Below are 18,646 nucleotides of genomic sequence, written 5' to 3'. Positions count from 1 at the left end.
AAGTAATCTTTGTTCTTTACCAAAATGAAATTTCTTTACTCTTTCTTTAAAAAAAAAACCCTTAGGTATACTCAATTGTCTTAATTTGTATATGTGACATGAGGCCTTTTTACTTTTTTACCACTGTATTAACTGAGCCTCGCACCTTATTTTTCACTGAAGCCTTAAATAAGATTTTATAACATTTAGCTGGAACACAGAGAGACAGGTCACTTGATATGAAACATTCTTTCTCATACAGACAATTTAAAAAATAATAATTTCAAACCATTGGTTATTAATCTATAGCCACCTGCCAAATTCTCAAATATACATTTGAGAATATCAGAATATATATATATACATACATATATATAACCTACATAAACATAGTATGTCCATAGTTTACCTAGCCACATGGCATGGAGCTGATAGGCTTTTAATAATCTATTGACTTGAAGATTCATCTCCTTAGCCATTGCCAGGATTGAAATCCTGCCTTTCTTGCCAGTATTTCAGAACAAGAAGAGTGGAGTTGTTTCATTTTTGTCTTAACAACTCTGTAAAATAAATTAAGCTGACAAAAAATGACTGACTCACCCAATAAATTGCATACCTAACCAGGAAATACATCACATTGTGTGCTAGGGTAGTCCTGCATTCAGTTTATAGGCAGAAGCTACTCTGGATGGATTTATCTTGCTTTATATGGAGAGACTATGTTATCTGTCCCAGTTGAGAATTCAGCACCTATTATATTGTGTGCTGGCTAATCTTGTTATCAGAATATATATATTTAATCAATATAATAAAACATATGCATAGATGCTACTTTAAGTAAATAAACAAAGGGAATACAGACAACATGGAAGGTCAATCTACTCTACACTTTCCTTTTGGGGAAAACAAATGTTTAACAATTTATTTTAAATTGAATTCTTGCATCCATCTTTATGCATCATGAAATGAGAAACAGGAGTTTTACAGTATTTCCATTTTGTGCAGAAGAAATTGCTGTAATGTGACAAGAGAATTAAACTACAATTTGCTTCCAACAGAATTAGATTTCACCATGCCTTGGAGAATTTCAATTTCTACACATCAATAGGATATGTATGTCATTATTTTTAGGGAGAGTTTTATTTTCAAATGCAATTTGGATATTTATTTATTTATATTTCTTTATTAATTCCATTTCTACCCCACTTCAATTGGTAACTTACAGGCAGTATAAAACCAGATAAAAATCAAAACAATCATAAACAGTGAAACAACCCCACCCAAAACGAAATTTACAGAGAATATAAATAGCTTAATAGTGAATCCCAGTGACCGATTAGGTCCCACAGAGTTGGCCTTCTCCGGGTCCCGTCGACTAAACAATGTCGTCTGGCGGGGCCCAGGGGGAGAGCCTTCTCTGTGGAGGCCCCGACCCTCTGGAACCAGCTCCCTCTGGAGATTAGGATTGCCCCCACCCTCCTTGCCTTTCGAAAACATCTTAGGCATGGGGGAAATGAGCCATCTCCCCTGGCCTATATAATTTATACATGGCATGTTTGTCTGAATGTATTGTTTTAAATAAGGGTTTTTAGATATCTTAATTATTAGATTTGCCATTGTATATTGTTTTTTATTATTGCTGTGAGCTGCCCCGAGTCTGTGAAGAAGGGCGGCATACAAATCTAATGAATTGAATTGAATTGAATTAACAAAACCAGGAGAAGGGTGTCCATAATAACTTGGTCTTTAAAATTTTCTAAAATATTATCAAAGGGAAACAAGCCTGATCTTAATAAGGAAACTATTCTACAGACTAGAAAACCAGCACCTTCTTGTTTTAGCTTTCCAGATATCTACAAAATATGGGATCAGTAGTAGCTTCTCTTTACTTGATCAACTTTATTTATTTATTTTATTTATTTGTCAAAATGTGTTCAAGATAATAGGTATGGTATAAACATAAACAAAAGCAAGTAGGTATAGGTAAATTTGGATAACAGGACAGTAGAACAGGGACGGTAGACATGATGGTGTGCTTATGCATGCCCCTCTCAGAACTCATAGGAATGGGATGAGTCTAAGGTTAAAGTCTTGGGGGTTTGGGGAAGAAACTACAGAGTCAGGTAGTACATTCCAGGCATTGATTCACTCTGTTGCTGAAGTTGTATTTTCTGCAGTTGAGTTTCGAGCGGTTTACATTGAATTTGAATCTATTTTGTGTGCATGTGTTGTTGCGGTTGATGCTGAAGTATTCATTGACCTATTGGACATTGTGATAGATTATTTTATGAACTACATTTAGATCAGATCGAAGGAAACATAGCTCTAGGTTTTCCAAGCTCAAAATTTCAAGTCTGGTGGAATAAGGTATACTGTTGCGAGCACATGAGTGGAGGATTCCTCTTGTGAAATATTTATGGACTCTCCCAATTGTATTAATGTCCGATACACAGTGTGGGTTCCAGACAGGTGAGCTGTGTTTGAGGATTGGTCTGGCAAATGTTTTGTATGCTCTGGTTAGCAATTTTATATTGCTAGAGAAGAAGCTACACAAGATTAGGTTAACAAGTCTTAGTGCCTTTTTGGCAATACTGTAGGCAGAAAAACAAACCAAACTAGCTTTTTAAATTGTACTTGGAAAAACCAATAGGCAGCCAATGCAGAAAAGCAGTGCTATTTGCTCCCAACAGTGATAGCCAGGAATTTGTGGCTTGCTGCATTTAGGACCAACTGTAGTTTTATAATTGTCTTTAATGATAGAGCCAAGAAGAATTTATTATAGTATAGAAGTCTAATCAGATAGTGATAAAATACTGTAATTGCTATTGAACCCCAGGTAGGTTGTAACTGATGCACCAAGAAGAGCTGGTGATAGGGTCCTCTGGCCAAGTTTTTAACTTGCTGTTCTAGCAGGAGCCATAAATCTAGGACCCCTTCTCTTCATGAACCTACTGCTTGATGGACTTATCAGCTAGGGAAAAACTCTGGTGGCAACATAAGTATCCCCACCAAGTCAGTTTCAGGGTTTACTTTCAGCTTGATCTAGAGGAAGAAAAAGGAACATATGAAGCGATTAAGTTGGAACAGTGAAAAATTTGTCAGCACTCTTTGTTAGGAGTTGCACTTGCAAATATATTTTGACTGCCAAAGTCATATTCCCAAGAAAGTGTGAGTGGAATGTCATGATACAGTATTTTGAATAAGTTTATTTCAATTATTTACAAAGTGTGATCTAATCATAGTATTTTTGAGTACACCAAAAAAATACTATTATTACTTGGCAGTGCCATTTTCAAATTACTTTTATTTGATTTTTTTTCTATATAGTTCCCACCAATTGCCACATCTTCTTTGTACTTTGTATGAGTTAGTAACACATTTTTTATTTAAAGAAATAAATAAAGGTGGTTTCGTTTGGTGGGACTTGATAAATTACAATCTCTTAAATGAGTTCCAGTATTTCTTTCTTGTGCTCCAGACTGCTATCCTAACCAGAAACAAAATTTCATTATAATACTTACCAACTAAAGTCCTTTAAAGCACAGTGATAATTACCTCTGAGTAAAGTTTCAGAGGATGTGTTATAATATATTCTACAATTTTCAGTTACTGTTGGCATTCCTAATAATGGTTGTTGCAGTACAAATTTGTAGCTAGAGATTGAGGGCAAATTTATCATCCCTGATAAATAGGGCAAATATGATTGGAGTTAGCTATTTTGAACTAACAAACATTATTCCATATAACCTACTTTCCTTTGCATCAGGATTTATGGCTTTACTGTCTAAGAAGAAAAATTAATCATGCAGAATAGAATACCAAGATGAAGCCTCCAGTTATGATCTGATAAAAGAGAATAGGAGGAGAAAGGGAATAGCGTACTAGGCTTTATTTTTTAACATGCACAAATTACTTAGAAAGATTATAATCAAAAGTTCCAAGAGTTGGAAACAATATCTTGATAACACTTCAAACTTGTGTGCTTACTTAGCATTAATACCCAATGAACTCAATACAACCAGCTAAAAGTATAGGACTGTAAAATCTTATAGATTTAAATTATGAAAGTAAGGACAAAAATCCATTATTCAATTTGCATGCTGCACTGAAGTCATCCAGAAGTAACTGTCTCTTTAGATTGCTGTCCAAAATTATTTGTTGGAGGACCAAAAGACATGTTATTTAATTAAAGTATATCATCTGATTTTAGTCTATGTAAAATTACATAAGTACATTCTCCTGGACTCCAACTTGTTCTAGTATGTAAATGGTATATAAACTATCTGTTACTCCCTTCATTTTCTGTTAGATGTACATGCTTCTTCATAAATTGCTGCTAAATTAAGCTTTTCCCATTGGATTGCTTTACTCTGGGCACAGCAAATTAAAGTATATTCTTTTGTGCTGTTAATTAGGGACGGAATACCAACAGAATACCAATCTTTTATTGCAGCAATGTGCTTCTCATTGGTTTGTGGCTGATTAGGACATTTTTTTAAAAAAAACCACAGTTCTACTTTTGTACATGCATAATCTGAACAATCTTTGTGCCAGCATTATAAAACATGCTGTCACTCCCCTATTTCTGATGGGGAATGAGACTGAGAGAAATCTACTAAGAAAAGGGCTCCAGTTCAATATTTGTGCATTTGGACTATAGAAAGTATATGTAGCTCAAGACTGAACTGTGGAGTCCTGGAAGTTATCTGAGCCCACTTGTTTGCTTACAGATGTTTCATTATCTAATTAGGTAACATCATCAATGCTAGTGAGTATGGGATTTGTTTCCTGTTCAGACTATCTCATTGTCTCCAGATAGGGCTGGGAATGCATTCAGACCAAAACTCTAGGAAATCAATATAGACAATACTGTATTAAACTCGATAGACTGATGGTTCAATTCAATGTAAGAATATTATGCTTCTACTAATGGCTGATGAGATTTGGGTACCAGATTATTTGATTCATGTTCTTAATCATTGTATTACATCAATAGTCCATTAAGCTACTGATTTTTATCAAATGTGCCTTCCACATATTAATCAAGAAAAAATGTTTTGCTCTCTCTCTCTTTCTTTTTCTTAGGTATCCTTGGTGGGTGTCTTATTCTTACTTGGTTTGTACATTTCATCCTTAGCATCTTGCATGGGAGGTCTCTATGGAGCACCCCGAATCCTTCAGTGCATTGCTCAAGAGAAAGTGATACCTCTTCTTGCATTTTTGGGACATGGGGTTAGTAAACAAGGAAGGCATTTTCCATTTATATTTATATTCCATGTATAGATATTCTGCAATTCATGAAGTTTGTCTGCTAAACATTATTTAGACCTTTGGTCGTTCTGAATAAGGAAGGCTATGACCTTATATTGAAAAACACTTCCAAATCATGAAGTTTATTTAGAATGGACTTTCATTCCACACTACTAATAACGTTCAATACCGTTTAATTTTTAAAACAAACAAGCTACTGTAATGCCATACACTGTCCTCTTTGTGTAATATTTTCCCAGGGTTTTTTATAAGAATGACAATGCTTTGCAGAGTCAGTCTTCTCTCCAGAAATTAAAGTTAAAGACATTGTTTAAAGTGTGGCAACTATGGTTTCTCATTAACAGAAGTAGATATAATGACCCTTAGACTTGCAAGTACCCCTCTTTCATCTTCTTTTCACACATCCTGCCCAATAAACTTCAGACTGCCCAATAAATTCAGGTTCAGGTGCCAGATTCAGATGCCCAATAAACTTCAGACTATTAATTTTGAGCCATTGACTGAGATGGGAAGTAACAGAAATTGAATGAATGGAGGGAGGGAGGGATATACAAACAAATATGAATAAATAGTCAAATAAGATTGAATTATCAAATTATTCATCATTGATTTGGCACAACAGAAATGTTCAAGAAACAACCCAGAATTCATTATATTCTGGTGATGTAAAAGTAGGAAGTTCAAAGGATAGAGTACAAAGTTATGATCAAAGCAATTGTGCAGAAAATTGTTACCAAATTTATGTTCATGGCTCAGTGGATACAAGATGAGCTTGTTGCTGATGTTGTCTGCAAAGACTTGTAGAGAGCTCTTGATTTTCTTATAAGAACAACAATGCTAATTATCTTGAAACAAAATGCAGGCTATTCAGGACTGTCATAAATATTGTAATCTAGATCCAAAGAGTCAAAGGTAGCGGCATTCACTGCTGCTGTATGTTCTGTTCAGTACATGGGTCTTCAGGATGGCAATCAGCAAACCCATTGTGTTTGTTGTTCTTCTTTAGATGAGAATTTGTCTGAGAATGTCCCAGTCAAGCAGATTTATATATGATTTTAAAATTATCCAGAAATATTTTATGACAGATTATTGTCCATATGTAACATAGGTGATTAGCCCTTTGTTCTTAATACAGAAAGGACCAAACAAAACTCCAGTAGCTGCAATCTGCTTAACAAGCCTCATCACCATGGCTTTCGTTTTCATTGGCCAAGTGAATGTTCTTGCTCCAATAGTTACAATCAACTTCATGCTTACCTATATTGCTGTGGATTATTCCTATTTCTCAGTCTCCATGAGCTACAATCTTAAACAGAATTCCAAAAGGATGCGGCAAGAGGATGCCAGGGCTTTGCTAAGCTGCTCTCGACCTTTAATACTCAGCAAATCGACTTGTTATGGATCAAATGGAACAGATCAGTGCAGGTCAGATGGAACTTTGCTGGAATTCACAAAAGATATGAACCGTCTTTTTAAGCCTGTCAGTCAAGATCCAGGAAGTGATCTTGAACGAAAAGAAAATAACGTGGACGCCATTCAAGTGATCAAGCAGAGAAAGCAAAAGAAGGCAGCCAAACAAACATTAGAAGACAGCTTTTGTTTGGCTCCTGAGAACAACATTGCTCATATTCAGGAGCCTTGCAATGATTCCCTAAGATCCAGTGTCGAAAATGTGCAACATTTTTCACAGCCAAATTGCCAAGACGTGGATGGAAATGATGCATCTCCATCTGTTATAAGAAAAAACAATCAGAAGGAAGAAGATGGAGACCAACATTTGAATGAAATGCGAAAAGACTCCAGTCCACAGATGGAGGGTAAGAAGATTTGGATTAAATTATTATGTATTTGAAAATGAAGAATGCTCATTTGCTTTTCTAAGCAAGGGAAGTGATCATTTATATGTGTTCAGGCTGTTATCCCTTGTGACAAACTGTTTTTTTTATAACTGAGTACAGAGACTGTTCTAATTTAATTTGCCAAGGGAAAAGTGGCCCAGAGTTAATTCACTGCAAGATAATTTATTGCTTACTGTCTCTTTTCCAGTGGTCTACAGATGCATCTGTCATCCATACAGCAATGTGAGATGCATTTATTTGTATCTTTACATGGGTGGCAATACATTCCCAATGTTAAAACTCAGAACATTAATTCAAAGTGTGTAAGAACAAATGGCTGTAGCATTCTACACCAAACAATTCTGAGTTAAAAATGGAATTTATTATATTGCATAGCTGAACTTTTTTTTATTATATATCTGAAATATGCATAGAGTTGTATGAAAAGAATCTCAGGCATACAACATTTTCTGGGTAAAATCCAGTTAGGATATTTCCATTGCTACAATTGCTTTCATTAGTAGAGCTAATAGAACTGGGGGGAAATGCTGCTGGTCCGCGAAGGGACCATTTCTTTTATATTTGTGCATGTGCAGAGGGTAAAATAACCCAAATGGCGGTGTCCGGATGGGAGTGTCTGCTCCCTCCATGACCAATAGGCATGAGCGAACTGGGAGCATTTCCCCCCTATAATAGATGTCTCCTATCTTCCTTCAAAATATGATCCAAATTTTCTTCCTTGTCTGAAGTTGATTATCAAGGGGGATGGAAAGAGATGAACTATTGCATAGGCAGACGTTTGCTTGCAGAACAAGAATTTCACCCAGTAACTATGTTAAGTGAAATATCTCCTAATCAAAACACTGAGATAGAAGGGTTCTGCAAGGAAGAATGGGAATAAATTCAAAAAGCAAGAACTCAGCGACTCAGAGCTGACTACAGGGAGAACTACAAAGTGATACACATCTTAATATGCGCAAAGATGTCACATTTAATTTCATATTGTGCTACACACACACCCTATTATTATTATTATTATTATTATTATTATTATTATTATTATTATTAATTAGATTTGTATGCCGCCCCTCTCCGAGGACTTGGAGCGGCATCACCTGCAGGAACTGGGTATGTCTAGTTTAATGAAAAGAAGGACTAGGGAAGACATGATACCAGTACAATGGTACCTCTACCTAAGAACGCCTCTACTTACAAACTTTTCTAGATAAGAACTGGGTATTCAAGTTTTTTTTGCCTCTTCTCAAGAACCATTTTCCACTTACAAACCCGAACCTCTGAAACTGCAACCATAAAAGGCAAGGAGAAGCCTCCATGGGGTCTCTGTAGGAATCTCCTGGGAGGAAATAGAGCCTGAAAAGGCGGCGAGAAGCCTCTGTGGGGCCTCTCTAGGAATCTCCTGGGAGGAAACAGGGATGGAAAAGGTGGGGAGAGCCTCCATGAGGCCCCTTTAGGATTCGCCTGGTAGAATAGAATAGAATAGAATAGAATAGAATTCTTGTTTGGCCAAGTGTGATTGGACACACAAGGAATTTGTCTTGGTGCATATGCTCTCAGTGTACATAAAAGAAAAATATACATTTGTCAAGAATCATGAGGAAACAGGGCCTCCACCCTCCCTGTGATTTCCCCAATCACGTGCATTATTTGCTTTTACATTGATTCCTATGGGAAAAATTGCTTCTTCTTACAAACCTTTCTAGTTAAGAACCTGGTCACGGAATGAATTAAGTTCGTAAGTAGAGGTACCACTGTATTCCAATATCTCAGGGGTTGCCACAAAGAAGAGGGAGTCAAACTATTCTCTAAAGCACCTGACAACAGAACAAGAAGCAATGTGTGGAAACTAATCAAGGAGAAAAGCAACTTAGCAGTTAGAACAATTGATCAGTGGAATTGCTTGCTTCCAGAAGTTGTGAATGGTTAAAAGTTTTAAAGAAGATGTTGGATAACCATCTGTCTGAAGTAGTGTAGGGTCTCCTACCCAAGCAGGGCTGTACACCTCCAAGGTCCCTTTCAACTTTGTTGTTGTTGATGTTGTTGTTATTTCCTTAAATATTCATCAATCCTGTTTCTTTTAAAGCAGAATACATGACACACAGATTTTTCTGATTTTTCAAATTAGAAAAGGAAGAAAGTCAGATCTGCAGAATTTTCTGAAAGAGATAAGGGGGTTGGGTGACTTGGAACTAGGAGTTTTAGTTCTTTAACTCTTAATTTCTGAAAGGGAATCGAAGGTAAAATTGTGACCAGTAACAAATATAATTGATTTTTTTTTGTTGTTGGTTCAGGGAAACTATTCAGTCTCTAGTGTATTTTGGTTTGTTTTAGAAGTACACAGATGTTGCTTTTGAATGTATCCATCTTATAATTTTTTTTGAAATTCTCTCTTGTTCTGCAGATTTAAATCAAAAACAACAAAATCAAGAATTAGAAATTCAGAAAATACCGGTTTCTTTTTATTCCAAGTTTTGTGATCATCGGGTTTCCTTTTTTGGTGTGAGTCACCTTCTAATATTTCAATCCTCTTTGTAACACGGTGGGCAAGAAGTTATAAATATTACTATTCATACAGTAGCAGACTTCAAATAATTATACATAGAATACTAGGACTTTGAAGCTCTTTGGATTCAAAGACAAAAGGATGCTTCAGAGCAATTCTCCAAATTGAACCAAGCCAAGCCAAACCCAACCCAACCCATATTTTCTGAGGACTCTGTAGCAACTAGGAAGAGAGCCATGTGATTACAAGAATCTTCTTTAAGGATTTAAGGTGCTAAATATGCAATCCGGTATGCTCCAAAATATCTTTTTGCTTCTGAAGTCAATGTAGTATATAATAATAATAATAATAATAATAATAATAATAATAATAATAATAATAGATTTCTAGTTCCAAACATGCTTTCTCAAGAGCAAACTGGACTTTCAGATTTTTCTTTGAAGATGTTTTGCTTCTTCAGCTCTGATCTTGAAAGAAAAACCAAAAAGTCCAGTTGCTTCTTGCAAAAAACATATTTGGGACAACCATGACCTGAATAACTGAGAATCTCCATAGACATTTAGGGTTTGTCTACATTGGAGGCACGTAACAAAAAATGGAAGCAGTTTACTTTCCTAGTTTTTTTTAAACAGTGTAAAAAAGAAAAAAACCTAGAATTAGGGTCACAATATGGTGCAATGCTTCAGATCAGGAACCCAATGTAATCTAGATAATTAATTTAAACTAGAAAATTAAATCGGCTATCCTAGACTTTCTTAATTTCATGTTGCTAGTATATGTGGGACTGCAATATGTATGATTACAGATAGTGTGGCTAACTAAGGCATACCATGACCAGAAGTCTATTCATTGATTGGAAAAGATGCAGCATGATTGAGAGTAAAAGTCAATATGAAAAGGTTGATACATGTAACCACAGACTAGGCTAATTTTCTTGGCATTGGCTATGGCTATCGGTAAAGATATTGTAACATTATTCAAAATGCTAAGACTTAAAATGATTGTACTGCGGGTAAATAATGAGGGACTGTGTCAATAGCACTTAACTTTTAATAACTACGGTACTTAAATCTTTAGATGCTAGGAGTAACAGCTAATATCTTCATAACTGGCAGAATAAGTTTCCCAGAAGCATCTGCTGGTCAGTTCTGGAATCAGATGGATTATCTGCACTTTTAATTTGTTGTAACATCATTGGCTTCATATCGTTACATTCCTGTCCACAAAATAAAACAGATTAAATATGAGAGTTGATGCTGTCTTTCCCATATGGTTCAACTCTGAAAATTCTAATAACTAGTTCAAATTCACAGGAATTCAACTAAAAGGTGATGTTAAAGAGTTTACATCCCCAAGGCTTACTCACCCAATCACTTAAATAATTTTTAAATTAGTTTTCTTACACCACAAATTCTTTGAAACCTTGCTACAAGAGGTAGAAGATGCCTTTTCCCCATGGAAATTATCGTTTTAATAACAAAAACAGCAAAATGTAATTTATCACAGCTTAATCATAAATATCTTTCCTACAGGCAATAGTTTCATTAGTCATTATGTTCGTTATTCAGTGGATTTATACTCTCATTAATTTGGGACTAGCAATTATTTTGTATTTCTACATTGGCAAAGCAAGTCCAGGACTACCACTTGGTAAATATATATTTTTCTCTCCCCTTCCTTTCCTTCCCAGAGGAGGTACAATGTTATAGCTCTTGCCTCTCTATCTTCTGTGTCTGCCTCATATTCTTTGACCTTCTCCTCATCTCACTTGCTATATAAATTTAAGTCCTTTAAAACCTTTACTTTCACTTATAAATTTGTTTTATTCTGAATTGTTGAAGATGGTAAAAATTAAGCCTACAATAATCAATGAATCTGGAATAAAATTTGAGCAGATGAAAATGAAGTTGCCTACTCTTAATTGACAATTTGGTTTTAGGACTATTTTTTTAAAACGAGGCACTGATTTAAAACTGAGATGGAAAATAAAAATAATTAAATATTTCTAGAATATTTTTTATATTACTGGAAATTAATTACTGCACTGCAGATTAGAAAAAGTACCATGAATTCAAAATATAATAACAGCAGGTTGGACGATCACATTTGACCTGAAAAAATTGTGGGTCTTTTCCACTTTTCCAGTTATAATCACAGTGGTTGTCTTTTATAAAAACTGTCACCACCAGTCCTGAGGAGTCACCGAACTAAAGCTATCAGTCTTAATTTTATCCTGCTTAAATTGCAAGCGCAGTGGTGTGAACAGAAATGTTGACAATGCTTCCACTTTTTGGCTTCAGCTAGCTTGCAAACAATATTTGACAGCAGAATCTTTAAAAGGCTTTAAAAAAATATTTGGGAACAACTAATTTATTTTTTGCTGCTTTCTATGCAAGTATAATGAATTATACTAAACATTTATTCCAGATGTTCAACACTGCAATTCAAAATAAAAGTTAAGTTTTTCTCAAGTTTAGAAACATAGCACTGCATCATGGAGAAAATGTTAGTCTCCTAAATATAGGTAATACTTAGATCCTGTATTGCTTATTTAAATTTAGTTTAAGAAGAACATTGAAGAACTACATTTCTGTTTTGGTTACACGTTTAAACTTGCTCAAACTAATTTCAATTGTTAAAGCTTAAAGAAAAGGACTCTTAGTTTTTTTGTTTAAACATTTCCCCTCAGAGACTTTAGACAAAACAGGTGTCCAAATTCTCCAAAATATACAGCTGCTTTAATACTTTGAAGAGACACTTCCCTTGTGCTAAGATGTTTTGCCTTCCACCATACTTTTAACATTTTGCCCAGCTGTAACCATCTGCATTTGTTTCTTGTTCCTACAGGTGTGGCAGCTAATTTCAGCCTTTTCAAGTGGATTAAGTTCCTTTTGCTTAATGCCTACAGGTTGGTCTTGGTGACTAAGAAAAACTGAGAAACAATTGATGTTGACTCTAATGGAATTTAGGATCATTCGCTGATTATCATGATTTTAAATAGCCACAAATGGTTTTGTAATGAAAAATAAAATCCCTGTAGTTTAACCTTGTGGTTCTGTTCCATTTACTATACACTTGTACTGTTTCAAGTGTAATGAAAGGTAACGATTAGTATGAAGCAAAAAAGAAACAAAATGAAAAAACCCCACACTCATAGTAAGAACCCCTCAAATGAGGAAAAGTCAATTAATCACAAGTTTCAGATCTGCCTGACAAATAATCTACAGGTCTCAAATTTCATTTTGGGTCATATTGACTGGAGTAGAACAGCAAGGTTAAAGCCCTTGTGTAGAAAAACAACAACACCTCATTTAAATGCATTACAGGAATCACTTTCAATTATGAAATAATAAGTTGGAGCTACAAACATTTTGGAACATTACTAAATAAGAAGCCAAAATTAAATGTGTGATTGAGTATGGTACAAAACGCCATTATTAAGCACTACTAAAATATTGAATATTGAATACTTCCTAGCACTAAAAATCCTTTAAAAGGTTAAGAAAGAAAGAAAAAAAATAATATGACTTCTTCAAAATGTCTTTAAGTCTTATGTCAACAGCAGCCAACATGGGTCATCCCTTCATGAGCCACTTGGCAATGCCTTCAGAGTCAGTCTGGCATTGGAGAAAGGCTTCAGCTGTGAAAAGAGAAATGAAGTAATGTTAGTACAAGCTATCTTCTCAACAGCTCACACATACATGATTTAGTCAGGGGTAGGAAACTGACAGCCCGTTGACTGTCCCTGGATCATATCACTGAAGTTTAGCACTGTGACTTTTTCTCTTGCTTTCTGGTGCTATTAAATGAAGCCTTGCTGCCCTTATTTAACAGTGAAAGCCATTTCTGAACTAACTAAATGCAAGCTAAGACCTATTGGAAGCACCTTGCTCCTGTTGAGCACCTCCACACCTCCATTTGTTTTCTCTGTGAATTTTGTAAATGTTGTAAACTTTAGCAAACCCAATTACTTGTGCCTCCAGGTTTAAAGGGCTGAACATTACTTGTTGCAAATAGTCCTTGACTTATGATCACAATAAGGGCCATGCATAAGTGCACCAGTGTGCCTTCCGTCCCCTGTCCAATTGTCTCTCCTTATCTCACTTATCTTTTCTTCCTTTCAAATATGTTCACCTATACTTTTATATCTTTTTTTCTATTCTTTTCTTTACTTATATTATTACATATCTTTTTCTTCAATGTGTATTATGTATTGGACTGACTAACTAACTAACTAACTAACTAACTAACTAACTAACTAACTAACTAACTAACTAAATCCTGAAAAAATTCCATAGCTAAGCAAGTCAGTTGATAAATGAATTTTGCCCATTTTAAAACTTCCTTGCCACTGTTGTTAAGTGGATCACTGCAGTTATTAAACTGATAACACAGTTGTTAAGTCAATCTGGCTTCTCCGGAGACTTTGCTTATCATAAGGCCACAAAAGGTGATTATATCACTCTGGGACAGTGCAGTTGTCATAAATACAAGCCAATGGCCAAGCATCTGCATTTTTATCACATGACCAAGGGGATGCTGCAGCGGTTGTAAGTGTGAAAAACAATCACATTTTTTTCCGTGCTTTTCTAACTTTGAATGGTCACTAAATGGGAATCGTTGTATATTGAGAACTATTAGTAGTGCAATAGAGGTGCTCATGTTCTGATTGCTGTGATCTTACCAAATAATCAGACTGCCATATCAGTTGAAGTCCCAAATCATTTTTAAAGATAATGCCACACTAGAATAGTCTGGTGTGGATTATAGAAATGGAGGATAACTGAACCAAGATTAAAAAGCACTCTAAGCTTCTTGTTCCCCTTGAGAGCCCTCCATTAACCTAGAATTCAGAAGAACTCTTAAATTGCATACTTATCTTGTAGGTCAATGTAAGCCAGTGCTTCTCAGTTATTTTCTTTTCTGCCCCACCTAGGAAGAAGTAAACATTTCACGCACCCCCAACTCTTCGTGATTGGGATGTAATGTGTTTTAAGTGACACCTTAATTTATTTGGCTTCATGCTGTCTGCTGCCAACATTTTTAGACACAGTAAACATACCGGTCTTTCCTCATTTCCCACCATAGTCACAGTAAAGCCAAGTGGTGCATACGCTTTGTCATATTTCTTCCTCTTAGTTTTTGGGAGACTTACGTTTGTCTCATTATCTCCATCTCTCTCCTCCTTTATTTTCATCCCTGTTAAATATTTTTCCATGGTGTCTCTTAAAGGTTTGTAATCTGCACTTCATATCTCCTGCTCTGTGCTGTGTGCTATTGTTCGGTGCAAAAAACCCTTCTCCCTGCAACAAATAGAACTATGTTCCCTGGGATCAAGTACCCCCTTGACATCGCTCCGTGCCTCCCCAGGAGGGGGGCACCACACTATTTGAGAAGCATTGATGTAAACCAACTTTGAGCAGTTACAAAGTTTGTTTGTTTGTTTATTAAATTTGTATGCTGACAATTCCCAAGTACCATTGTTATTCCTTCTTATGCAGCACAAACTTTATTTCATGGGAAAGTTGTGTGGTTTCCCAAGGCAAGTAAATGTAACAGGACAGAGAGATCATCTGCATATGGATAACCGTTTGGCTCAGAGCTTTGTATTATTTCTTCTAGCAGCTTTATAGAGATATTTTAAAAAGTTTTAGAGACATCTGCCAACTCACTTACGTCCTCAGCATCCAAATTACAATAGCAATACAATTTAAACTTATATACTGCTTCTTAGTGCTTTATATCCCTCTCTAAGCAGTTTACAGAGTCAACATATTGCCCCCAGTAATCTGGGTACTCGTTAGACTGTATTGTGGCAATAAAAATATAGCTCGTATCTATAGAGCAACTGAAAATGTACAATCATTGCCTGAATATGAACCCAGAACATTGATAACAACTTAACTTACCTTACTCATCCCTAGTTTCACCCATATGTGCTTGCATTGGATCCGGTCTATTTATTTATTTACTTATTTATAACAGCTGAGTACAAATTTCCATTAAAAAACAAAACAAAATGGAAGCACCTTACCACTGACCGTTAACTCAAATCAGACTGTAAAAAAAAGGATCCTGATTAATTTGGTTTCCACAGTTAGTTTTCAGATATCCCATTGAGTATTTAGCTGGAGTGCTTTGTTCCACTCAAGACTAAGGCATGTGTGACCAGGGCTGGTTATCTGAGAACACTCAGGAATACATTACTATCTTGCTCCGTCTATCTTGCTATGACACTACTTGGGAAATGTGACAAGCGAAAGAAGCTTTCTAGCAGCAGTGTTTGTTCCACATTTTGTAAAACAAATTGTCTAAGGACCAGGTGTGAATGTATGTCATTTTAAACTTTTGAAGTAGACTTTCATGGCTAATTACAGCTTTTTTTTTTGCACTCTAGCGAGTGATATATAGTAAGGAAAATGCTGTTTTACTGTCAGACATATGTGAATGTAACTGAACATTATGCCAAGGTTCTTTTTTTAAAAAACGCTTAGTATAATAGGGAATGAACAAAACACTATTTTAAAAGAACAGAAAAGTCAAACAAAAGTTAAAACTCTTAAGGAGCAAAACAGTCAAATTAAAAACAACATAGACTTGAAATTAAAGAGAAATATGAAAGTCTAAAAATGTACATTCAACATTTCTATTCAAAAGAGGATTTGTATTACAGTAGATGGAGGACATTGTGGGGATTGTACACAGTAAGTTTTCTAAGCATTTTATTCCCTCTCCCTCACTCTCACTTTTTTCTCAGGACAGTTGCCTGCTAACAAGGAATGTTTGGAAATGCAGGCAATATGTTAAGAGGTTGGTCCTTTGCCATAAAGCGTACATTGTAACAGGAACAACCCTCCATCTTCTAATTGCATGGATCAGAGCAGCTAAAGTGCTTGGCAATAAATAAGAAGAAGCAAATATGTGTAGAAAAGAAAAAAAAGTTTTGACTTGTATGTTTTTTAGAATAGTTGTTACATAAGAAATAATTCCAGCCAAATGCTAAAGCCATAAGAAAAAGCTGGCATTCCTTTCTGGAATGAAGTTTGGGGTTCTTTGAAGAATGCATTCTTCTTCTTTTTGTTTTATTTACATAGTTCAGAGTGCAGCTGCAGATTTATTGGGAAACAATGGGGCATCTGAAGGTTTTTGTGTTCTTTTGTTTTGTAGGGGAAGGCCATCCCCGGAGGAGCGATTTGTTGTGACACCGACCTTTGCAACAGTTGGCATGGAGACCACTCAACTCACTGAAGAGAATACAGATTTCGCTTCCCGAGATCGTTACCATCATTCCTCTGTTATCACCCGAGAAGAGTTGGCCCATCAGTTCCAATGAGAGAGCTATGTGCCATTCACTTTACCAGCCAATTAAAGACTGGCTGCAGACATACCACCCGATTAAAAGGCTTGCCCTTTTCACAATTGATCTTAATGAATGCTGAAACTTCCAATTAAGGGGAGTCAGGGGGAAGGAGTGGCAGGCAAGTTCAAAACCTGCACTGTCTTTTTTTAAAAAAAGAGGATTTGTGTTTTCATTCCAGGGCATCGGATATTTTTGTGCAATGACTATCAGTCTAAAATAAAACATGTAACATTTACCTGTATTTGCTAAAGAACAAGTTCAATTCCACAGGCAGGTCCTTCTGAAATCTAGAATTGCCCCAAGCTTCTCCAAAGTGGTTGGTATTGACCCTCAAAGATCAATGGTTTTGTTCTTAATATTATTATTTGTAGTAGTGTTAATTAGTGTTTATTGAATTATTTTCATATCATGAGTGTTTGGGGATTGATGAACAATCTAAAACATAACGAAAAGGTCAATGAATGGAAGAATTTAGGGACCTCTTGAGTTACAGGATATAAAGAGAGAAAAGATGTTATGGACAATCAATGCAAGTATGTGTAGAATAGGGAAGTTTTCTAATGTTTTCTGGGATTGGATCAAACTTTTCTGAATGTTGCAGTTGTCGTGAGCAATACTTTAAACTCACATTGACTCTTCCTTATTTTTAAATTTCAAAAGTTATGCACAAATAATTAACTGTGACATATATTGCACTTTAGTCTTCAGACCTCCATACCTTCTAGGTTTTGCCCAGGATGCCATAGAGGTAGTCACAACCACAACAGAGCCTAGTGGAGGAGAAGCGATATGTTTTTCTCAGGGGGGAGAAATCAGTTTGGTTGCCTTTTGAAAAAGCACCTTTGAGACAAGAATTTATGTGTTTGGAAAAGCGACTTGGAATCTGATGCCAGTGAAGTAACATTGCCAAATTGAATTTCTAAGTTATTAGAAACACTATGGAAACATGTTTTGTTCTGTAGTAAGAGTCTTCTAGGTTAGTAAATTGTCATATTTATACAAAGATTAAAAGCTACTTATTCAGTTATCTTTCCCTTTCGCTTACAATTTGAAAGGCTGGGATAAAAATCAATAATTTTAATGTTAAGCATAATATATCTAAGAGCTTTACATACCAGGTTTAAAAAAATTATCATTATCTATTTCCCCTTTTTTGTTTTGGATGTCTCAATCTCTTTCCATTATTTTCCTCCTTTATTTTGTTTGATGAATAATAAATGTTGTTGCTAAAACAAATGGCAAATGGCACTTTTTATTTGACTGCACAGTGCAGCCTAAGAGAACTATGATTTAGTTTTATGTTCTGTGCAAAAAGAAACGTCCTGCTAATCCTTTTTTAATTTTTAACATAAGTGAAATAAATCCATGTTCACTTTACATTGGATAAATACAAAACCTTGCCAATTTAATTTTGAAAAAAGGATACAAATATTTCTACAATTTCTTCTGGAGTTAAAGTTCAGGTTCTAATTTCTTAAATTTCATTTTCCAAATGTTATATTTTATTTATTGAATTAATTTCTTAAGAATTTTTAAAAAAAATCTTATTAAATAAATCAATTATTGGATTAATCCATTATATGTGAGGACTTCAGATCTGAATGTGTCTACCACAGAAAAAAGTGGGTTACTGGTTGTAATTGAGCCTATTAAACCAATGAAAAATCAGGAAAAAAA

At 35.3% G+C, this 18,646-nt stretch overlaps 1 protein-coding gene across 5 annotated transcripts in view; it reads left to right on the top strand.

Annotated features, from left to right (window-relative positions):
- SLC12A8 (solute carrier family 12 member 8) overlaps nt 1–18,646 on the top strand; it is a 79,041-nt gene extending 60,395 nt beyond the window's left edge. For 3 of the 5 annotated variants that reach the window (XM_070730427.1, XM_070730433.1, XM_070730440.1), the window contains 6 exons: nt 5,065–5,211; nt 6,386–7,067; nt 9,508–9,605; nt 11,142–11,259; nt 12,457–12,517; nt 14,842–15,264. In XM_070730427.1, coding sequence (XP_070586528.1) covers nt 5,065–5,211; nt 6,386–7,067; nt 9,508–9,605; nt 11,142–11,259; nt 12,457–12,517; nt 14,842–15,028 — 1,293 coding nt within the window. In that variant the 3' untranslated portion in view covers nt 15,029–15,264. Of the gene's footprint in view, nt 1–5,064; nt 5,212–6,385; nt 7,068–9,507; nt 9,606–11,141; nt 11,260–12,456; nt 12,518–14,841; nt 15,265–16,776 lie in introns of those variants that run through there. The other 2 variants (XM_070730449.1, XR_011557059.1) reach the window with 2 other exon arrangements.

The sequence above is a fragment of the Erythrolamprus reginae genome, chromosome 1 (genome assembly GCF_031021105.1).
Source record: "Erythrolamprus reginae isolate rEryReg1 chromosome 1, rEryReg1.hap1, whole genome shotgun sequence".
Taxonomy (NCBI): Eukaryota; Metazoa; Chordata; class Lepidosauria; order Squamata; family Dipsadidae; genus Erythrolamprus; species Erythrolamprus reginae.
The sequence above is the reverse complement of the archived record's forward strand: the minus strand, read 5'-3'. Positions and strand labels throughout refer to the sequence as shown.